This window comes from Mobula hypostoma, chromosome 18, assembly GCF_963921235.1.
Source record: "Mobula hypostoma chromosome 18, sMobHyp1.1, whole genome shotgun sequence".
NCBI lineage: Eukaryota > Metazoa > Chordata > Chondrichthyes > Myliobatiformes > Myliobatidae > Mobula > Mobula hypostoma.
Genome location: NC_086114.1, coordinates 41651220 through 41659817, shown reverse-complemented (window position 1 = coordinate 41659817; position 8598 = coordinate 41651220). Strand labels below are relative to the sequence as shown.

Sequence of the window (8598 nt, the reverse complement as noted above, 5' to 3'; positions counted from 1 at the left end):
AACAGATATGTAAGATGGACTGTGAAAAGATTTCTAAAAATGGAGGAACCCAAGAGGGAAAAAAGATAAGTCCACTTCATATTTGCCGTGATGGGTGCTGAAATTTCTAGGACTTGATAATCTGTATACTGGAGTTGGCCATGGAGACTGTGGATTCACTGACTGCCATCTCCCAACATTCCAGAGTCCAGAATCGTTCCCACTGTCGGAAGGTAGCAAATGGAACCGCAGATCTATTAAAAAACCTTGCCAGTATGAGATGAAACTCTGAATGGCAGCAATAAATGTTACTGGACAACAGTATTTTGAATGACCTCATCACTGAATGATTGACTTCTTTATCTTAATTGCACTTTTTAAATAAGCAATTCTTTATTTTAACTTTCAACAGAAAAATTATAAATTCAGAAAAGATGCATTGTTTTGTAAACAGTACTTTTCAGGCACTTCACAAAAAGGCCACAAGATTATAGTCCCAGAGTTTTTCCTGATAGGTGAATCAGTGATGCACAGAGAATTGCCCTCTGTATAATGGTGATAGATAAAGATCTGGGGAATTTACTGTTGAATGCATACTTGCTATACAGATACATCCTTGCTTCATGTACAACACAGTAGGGGGCACAGCTGCGCCTGCTCTGACCCAGTCACACACTGTGTTTCTTGAGAATAAATAACAAACTAACCATCTACAACCAACTACCAGATACAGCTTCAGACATACAGAAGCAACAGACTGTAATGTTGAATATTTTACTATAAATATGTTTCTGCTCTTTTCCTGCACCTAGGGTTAATGGAAACACCAGTGGCTTCCATGCATGGAATAATTCATTAAAAATTTGGATTTCTGAAGTATCTCAGCATTACTTTTTTCTTATTAAACAGAATACCACATTCTATTTTAAGCAAACTATCTCCATTTGTTTTTGAATACCACAGTGCCCAATTCTCAACATATTCACATGTGATGAGCTTGAACATCATAAACACTGTTAAAGATGATCAGACCGCCCTATTTCTTGTGATGTTTCAAAGGTTTCCAGCTCTTCGAAGTTCTATATTTGCATGCAGTTTGCCTACCGGGATCCATAACTAGCTGTGTCCTTTCGGCAGCTAGAGCAGTGTAAACCTCCCAGCCAGTGAGGCAGGTTGGAGACGTTGCCTTCATATTTAAGCAAAAAACAAGGAGTCATCACACTTATAAATGCAGACTGGACAGATGCAGGGGAAGGAAGAGGAGAAAGGAGCCAATAGGGTAGGGCAGAGAAAGGGAGGTTGGGAGAGAGGAATGGGGAAGGGGAAAGGGACAGGGAGGAAAGGATGGGGATGAGGACAGAGATGTCAGTCTGACAGGGCAGAGCTTTCAGAATAGAATCATAAGTAACACTGAATCAATGGTTTGGATGAAGGAGGATTTGTTTCCTGTTTTGGAATCATGTTCAATTTGAACCAAAAGCAGAAACGGCTCTCAACCCTCCTTGGTCAAAGTACAGGTAAAGTAAGCCGCATTTTTAAAGTCCAGCGTACCACCAGTGGGGTGTGGTCATTTCCTCATGTGCAGCTCATCTTGAAACTTGGTGCTGGTGTATCGAGTGTGAAAACCTTTCTTATTTATGGTGTCATCAGTGTGAAATCGGATCATGATCGAGTCCCCTGCAGAGTACATGTCCTCAAGGAGCTAGGGAAAGAGAAATGAAGAGTCAGTCAAGCTGGTTAAGGAACTGGTTTAACTTCCCAAGAGACAGAAATTGTTCGCAGTTGGATTCAAGAGGAACTTTGTTTTTAAACTGGGTATATCACAACTGGGCTGAAGACCGAGCGTCACGAGTGGGGCCTGCATTTATTGCTCATCCCTAACTGTCTTTGAGAGGTGGTGGCGACGAACCATAGTTCTATTAACTGGATTGAGAGGCTGATTGGCTACTGCTCCCAGGTCATCCCTTTCTGTGGTAGGCCACTGATTTACACTGCTGTCGTGCTTCAGGTGAAGGGATTCCCTCGTGCTGCTGGAGTGGGAGCTCCAGGATTTAGATGATGACAGTGAAGGGAGAGTAGGGCGGTGTTAACCTGAAAGGAGACCTCCACGTGGTGGCACTCACATGACCCCGCCGGCCTTGCCCCTCTTGGTGGTGTAGGCCGTGGGATCTGTGAGGAGAGTAACTCGAGTGCACTTTACAAAGCCACCATGCCCAAGTGCTGGATTGTTCTGGGCTGCAGATGAGGTGCCAATGAAGCAGGCTGCTTCGCCGTGGATGGCACTATTTCTGGAGTTGGTGGCCCTGCACTCATCCAGGCAAGGCCTCTCATTTATGCCCTGAAGATCGTGGAAAACCTTTGGCTGTTAGGAAGTGAGTGTAGGACACCCAGCTTCCAATCTGCTCTCAATAGGTAGTAAGTCTCTGGTTAATGGTGGTCCCTAGGATATTGATGGTAGGGTCCCAGAGATGGTAATGTCAGTCAATGTCAAGGATAGGTGTTTCAACTCTCTCCTTTTGCCTGGCACCTGTGTTACACTTCATTAATCAAACCCATGCCTGAATGTTGTCCTGTTCTTGCTGCTTCATCTACTGAGGAACTGGATACTGTGGAGTCATCCGAGAACATCCCACTTCATACTAATGAAAGGTTGTTGCTGAAGTAACATCCAAATGGTTGGATGTAAGGCACCCAGGGGAACTCCTGCAGTAATATACTGGGACTGGGAGTATTGACCTCCAACCACCACAATCATTGTCTACTAGGACAGCAGTGGGGTGTTTCCTTGCTCATGCCTACTGACTTCAGGTTCACCTGGCCTTCTTGATGCCAGACTCGGTGAAATGTTACTGACGCCACTCTCACCTCAGCTCTGCCATCTGCTCTTTGGCCCATGCTTGGACGTAGGCTGTGATAAAGCCTGGAGCCGAGTGGCCCTGGAAAAGCCACAATGGCCATCAGTCCGCAGCTGACTGGTGAAGAAGTACTGCTTGTCAGTACCATCAGTACAACTCCAATCATTTCTTTGGTGACTCCGAGTAGGCCAGGTGGTCATTAACCAGATTGGATTTGTCAAGTCTTTGGAGAACGTGACCATAAGACATAGGAGCAGAATTAGCCCATTTAGACCATTGAGTCTGCTCCACCATTCCATCATGGGCATAGCTGGGAAATTCCCCACATTGTTAGGTAGATGCCAGGATAACAAATTAAATGATATGAGGTTGGCTTAGAGGCACAGCTAGTTCCTGAGTGCAGGCCTTTGGTACTACAGGGATATTGCCTGGTCCTGTGATCTTTGCCTTCTCCACACATTTCTTGATATCATACCGATGAACTGATTTAACTGGAGGCTGGCTTGGACGAGGGTGGCGATCTCAGGAATAGCCGAGACGGATCACCTTGCTGGTACATCTGACAGAATAGTCATTAGACCTGAGCTCTCCCTTTTGCCCTCATGAGCTGGGCCCTCACTGTGTAGCTGTCTGGGGCTGCCTCCTCCCAGTGAGCTGTTTCAATGCTGCTCCCATTCATGGCCAGGTGTAGTGGGGCTGCAGAGCTGTGATCTGATCTGTTCGTTGCCAGATTGGAAAATGAGCAATGGCGTTTTCTGAAAACTTATCTGTTTAAACTTGCTGCATTTATAAACATATGAGAATCAAACACTGCTTATTAAATGGACTCTCTCACAAAAAGCACATGATCAACCAGCCAATCACAGAACCCTCCTGCATGTAGCTCACCTGACTCTCCTCAGTCCCACCCTTCTTTCCCAGGCCCCAGTCAGAGTCAAACAGCATGGAAACAGGCCCCTCAGCCTAACTGGTCCATGCCAACCAAGGTGTCCATCAACTTAGTCCCATTTGTCTGGGTTCACCCCATATCCATCTAAACCCTTCCTATCTATGTATCTGTCCAACTATTTTTTAAAGGTTGTTTCTATAGCTACCTCATCCACTTCCTCTGGAAGCTTATTCCGCTTACATACATACTACCCCCTCCGTGTCAATGACACGCTTTAGTGTCATCTGAAAATGGCCTGTACATTCGCATCCAAATTGTTGATAAAGACAAAACAGGCCTAGGGCTAACCTGAGGCCCACCACTCGTCACAGGCCTCCAGACTCCCACCATTACCCTTTGCTTTCTACCGTCCAGCAAATTGCTCTCTTTGGGTCCCATGTACTCTAACTTTCCAGAGCAGCCTACCACGTAAAGGTTCTATTGAAGTCCCTTATTAAAAGCCTTACTGAAATCCATATAAACCATGCCTAACACCCTGCTCTCATTGATTTTCCAGGGTCACGTCATCAAAAAATTTAGTCAAGCTCAAAAGCCACTAGCTCCACAAGCAAAGCCATATTGGCCACCTTCAATTAACTGCTATGTTCCCAGATACCTGTATACTTGGTCAGGCCCTGGAGAATTACCTAGTTTTATAAATTTTAAGACATATAGTACTTCCTCTGTGTGGGCACGTGGCCAAGTGGTTAAGGCATTGGACTAGCGACCTGAAGGTCGTGAGTTCGAGCCCCCAGCCGAGGCAGCGTGTTGTGTCCTTGAGCAAGGCACTTAATCACATATTGCTCTGCGACGACACTGGTGCCAAGCTGTATGGGTCCTAATGCCCTTCCCTTGGACAACATCGGTGTCATGGAGAGGGGAGACTTGCAGCATGGGCAATTGCTGGTCTTCCATACAACCTTGCCCAGGCCTGCGCCCTGGAGAGAGAAGACTTTCCAGGCGCAGATCCATGGTCTTGCAAGACTAACGGATGCCTTTATTTATTTAGTACTTCCTCTACTGTCATGCCGACTATCCCCAATTCCCAAATTTTTGAGTCCTGCTCCATGGAGAAATATTCATTGGAAACCTTGCCCATCTCTTGTGATTTCACACAGGGATGTCCAGTCCTGTCCCAGACAATGTTCCAAAGTGTCAGTGTGCATGGGATATTGCAGACTTTGTCCTGCCCACTAACTCTGTAAACCTTACCCCTGATCCACAGAATCTCCCAAGTCGAGGGGCCGCACTGTCAGGGCCGTCGTATATCTCCATGTAATCGTATCCGCAGTCAGCCTCTTCCTCGATCTCAAACGTCTGAAATATCAGCTCCACCCCATAGCCATCCTCTGCCATGATCACCCAGTCACAATGCAGCTGGCCAGGGTAATTGTTGTCTCCAAACTGTGCATGTGAGTACAAGTCATTGGCTCTGACCTTGGCTCTGAGATGCCCACCACACACTGAAAAACAAGAGTTATTGCACTGTGTGAAGCAAGCAAACAATTGCCAGGACTGGTTGTCCAACCCCATCTCAAGAAGCATTGAAAGTGAACCACAATCTTGGGTCTGGAGCAGAGATGAAGAGAGGGCCTTTGGGCCACCATCAGCATCTATTTACGCTTACCTCAGAGTCATTGTGCTGTACAGCAGAGAAACTGGCCCTTTGGCCCATCACATCCATGCTGACCCTTTTTTGCCCCATGCTAATTTGATTTGTCTACTCACATTTTGATTTTCCCCACTTTCCCAACATAAAATAGACCAGACCGGGTAAGAATGGTAAACAGCCTCCTGACAGGCATTGGTGAACTTGGCTGGACTATGACATTAATAACAACTACAGCTTTCCTTTCCTCCAAGAGGACCACAACCTTGCCGTTGGGTTTGAAGGCTTGCGAGCCTCAATGACCTGGACAGCTATGTTGGCTGGAGTCTGAGCTTTATGTTTTGGCTCTTGGTAGGGTCCCCATGCCGAATGGGTCAAAGGGTAGAGGTCAGAACAAGAGTGGTCAACTGTTCCTCCAGGTTCGGGGGTTCAGCTCAGGGCTAGCAACCCTGACTGGTAAAATAAAACTATTATGGAAACAGCAATGAAGAATCCTTCTATATTTGAGTGCGATGGTATTCCTGAGTCTCCATCTGGGACGTGCGTGACTGACAGTAGTGAAAACTGAGAGGAAGCTACTGACACGATGAAGGAAGCCCCTCACTACAGCCCGAGAAAGAGGCTTAAATGCCTTTAAAAATATTAATATTTAAATATTCAAATTTACTAGTGGGCTTTGAACTTGTGACCCTGAATCAAGATGCCAGAGCTCTCTTTACTGGTTCAGTAACCTAACCACTAGCCTATCAAAGGCAGTGATGGTGGAATGCTCAGAGTGACTGAGTGGATTCCTTGTCCTTGTTGGTGTCAAATTGGAATATTGCTGATGATGTACCTAAACTAGACAGTGAGGAGCACTTCACTGCAGTCTCGGCCAGTGCTGTACCAGGCCAGGTATGAGTGAAGGGTAGCAGGAAGTCTATCCCATAACGTGTGGATGAGCCAGAGGATTTGGCAGCTGATTCTGCTCACGCCAAGCCCTCAGCCCCACCAGCGAAAGCCCAAGGCTGGAGATACGTACAGCAGTGGAGATGAGAGCAGGATCAGTGGAAGATGGCAACGATCCCTCACGGGGGACATTTCAGTGGGTGGGGGCTAGCTGGATGAAAAAGGGGGGAATGTGGGACAAGGTCAGAGAACTTGTAGAAAATGGGCGAGCCTGAACATTGGAGTAACCAATTTCACTCATCACCCAAGGACTGAAATCAAAACCATGAATATAAACCCAAAAACGCTGGGGGTACACAGCAGGTCATGCAGTACTTGAAAGTGAGGGTTGGCATTCAGGTTATTGTCTTTTTCCCCCAGTGCTTTCTGTCTACTTCAGCCTTACAGTATCTGAGATCTGAGAAAATCTGCTATCTGACTGTCACAAAGGCCATGTCCTTTAGGCTGCACTTAGCCTGTGGATCACATCTCACCTGTGCTGTGTTTTGCCTGGAATCCTTTCCTCTGGATCGAGGCATCAGAGAAAAACTTGATGAACATTTTATTCCCCGTGGTGACGATCGTCTCTGGCTTTTTACTCCCACAGTATCGGGCCAGAAAGGAGGACCTTGCACCAAGACCATCGTAGACCTCGAGATAGTCATAAACACATTCCTGATGCTGCTCAATTTCAAACTCGCTGAAGGCCTAATGGATGCAAGTTGGAAAGATTTAGTCCGAGGACTGGAAAAAATATATTCTTCCTATTTCAGCTCAACCCCCTCCCAACAACAACATTTTCCCAAACCCCAGGCCACCACTCGAGATGATATTTCCAATTTAGTCTCACTCCTGAGATGGCATTGAGAGGACTGGGTAAAGACAAGGTCAGCTCACCCTGAGTGCCCTTCACTGCTCAGTCTAGCAGTGGAAACCTGCTTCAGGTAAGTCCACTCAACAGCTTGCCCCCCTCTCATCCCAAACAAGGCCACGACACCGCCCTCTTCCAAGGACCACCTGAATCCCCTGAGTTCCACCACCCCTTCGCTAATCCCGCCTCTCTTTCACCTATCATCCCCAGATCAGATCCAGGCAGCCTCCCCCGTTCCCCGTTCCCAAACCCCATCTCCATCATTCCCCACCCTGCAGGCAGCCCACAGAACGATCCCCCATCTGACTAGCGTAGATACAGTGCCAGTGCCCCCCCCCGCCCCCACTACTCCACCTACGGGCTTTAGAGTTCCACCCCACTGCCTCAGCTCTCTGCACGGCAGAACACGCAGGGATTCCTCAAACAGAACTTTCAGCAGACATTGCCATTCACCGCACCTCCTCGGGCGCTGGGCAAGTTCAGGCCCATCTCACCGCTGTTTGTGCAGGCCTGCAGAACGTCAGGACGCCTTGCGGTCACGACGAGGGAGACCCTTCCCTCCGAGTGGCGCCTGGAGTCGCAACGGAAACACTTACCAGCTTGACCCTGTGCCCAGGGGGGGCAGAGATGGTCCAGGTACACTCTTTGCGGTTGGGGTACTTGTCCGGCCAGTTGGGGCTGGCGATCACTCCCTCCACACTGCTTATTGTATTTCTGCAGCCAGCTGTAGGAGAAAGGGAGGAAGGAATTTAAGATCACTTTGGACATTAATCGAGTGAGCCGGAGAGTTCCGAATGGGACACCATCTCTGCCGAGTGCCCAGATGTTGGGCTCCACCCAGGGACCTAGTGCCTGACGCTCACATTCTTAACTTTCCCTTCAGCCTAAAGTCTGTGCTGGCCCTCAATTATCTGTGACCTATCTCTGATTCTCCTGTCACTCCTACATTTGGGGGAGCCAGCACAATCACAGGAAGAACATGCAAACTCCACACAGACAGCTCTGAGGGGTGGGATCGAACGTGAGTCTCAGGAGCTGTGGTCCACTTCATACAGGCTTCAAAAAATTCAGCATCTGATTTGCCAGCTGCTGCACTGCACGTCAGGAAAGACAACATGTCCCACGCTGGTGTGTCCATGTCAGAGCCATGCAGCACAATAGCACAGAAACAGGCCGTTCAGCCCATCTATTCTGCCTAGTCCCATCAACCTGCACCCAGATCATAACCCTCTCTACACCCCCTCATGCAAGCACCCATTCAAATTTCTCTTGAATGTTGAAATTGAACCTACACTCAGTTACTTCCGCTGGCAGCTCGTTACAAGCTTGCACCACCCTCTGAGTGAAGAAGTTCCCCTTCATGTTCCCCTTAAACAGTTCTCCTTTTACCCTTAACCCATGACCTCTAATTCTCGTCTCACTCAACCTC

The 8598-nt window shown here is 47.7% G+C and overlaps 1 protein-coding gene across 1 annotated transcript in view; it reads right to left on the bottom strand.

Moving 5' to 3' along the window:
- Positions 1-355: 355 nt before the first annotated feature.
- The window catches only part of LOC134358206 (tolloid-like protein 2), a 126630-nt gene continuing 118387 nt past the window's right edge, over positions 356-8598 (bottom strand). The window contains exons 18-21 of the mRNA XM_063070204.1: positions 7766-7893; positions 6793-7006; positions 4975-5225; positions 356-1681 (exon numbers count right to left, since the gene is read on the bottom strand). Coding sequence (XP_062926274.1) covers positions 1547-1681; positions 4975-5225; positions 6793-7006; positions 7766-7893 — 728 coding nt within the window. The 3' untranslated portion in view covers positions 356-1546. The remainder of the gene's footprint in view (positions 1682-4974; positions 5226-6792; positions 7007-7765; positions 7894-8598) is intronic.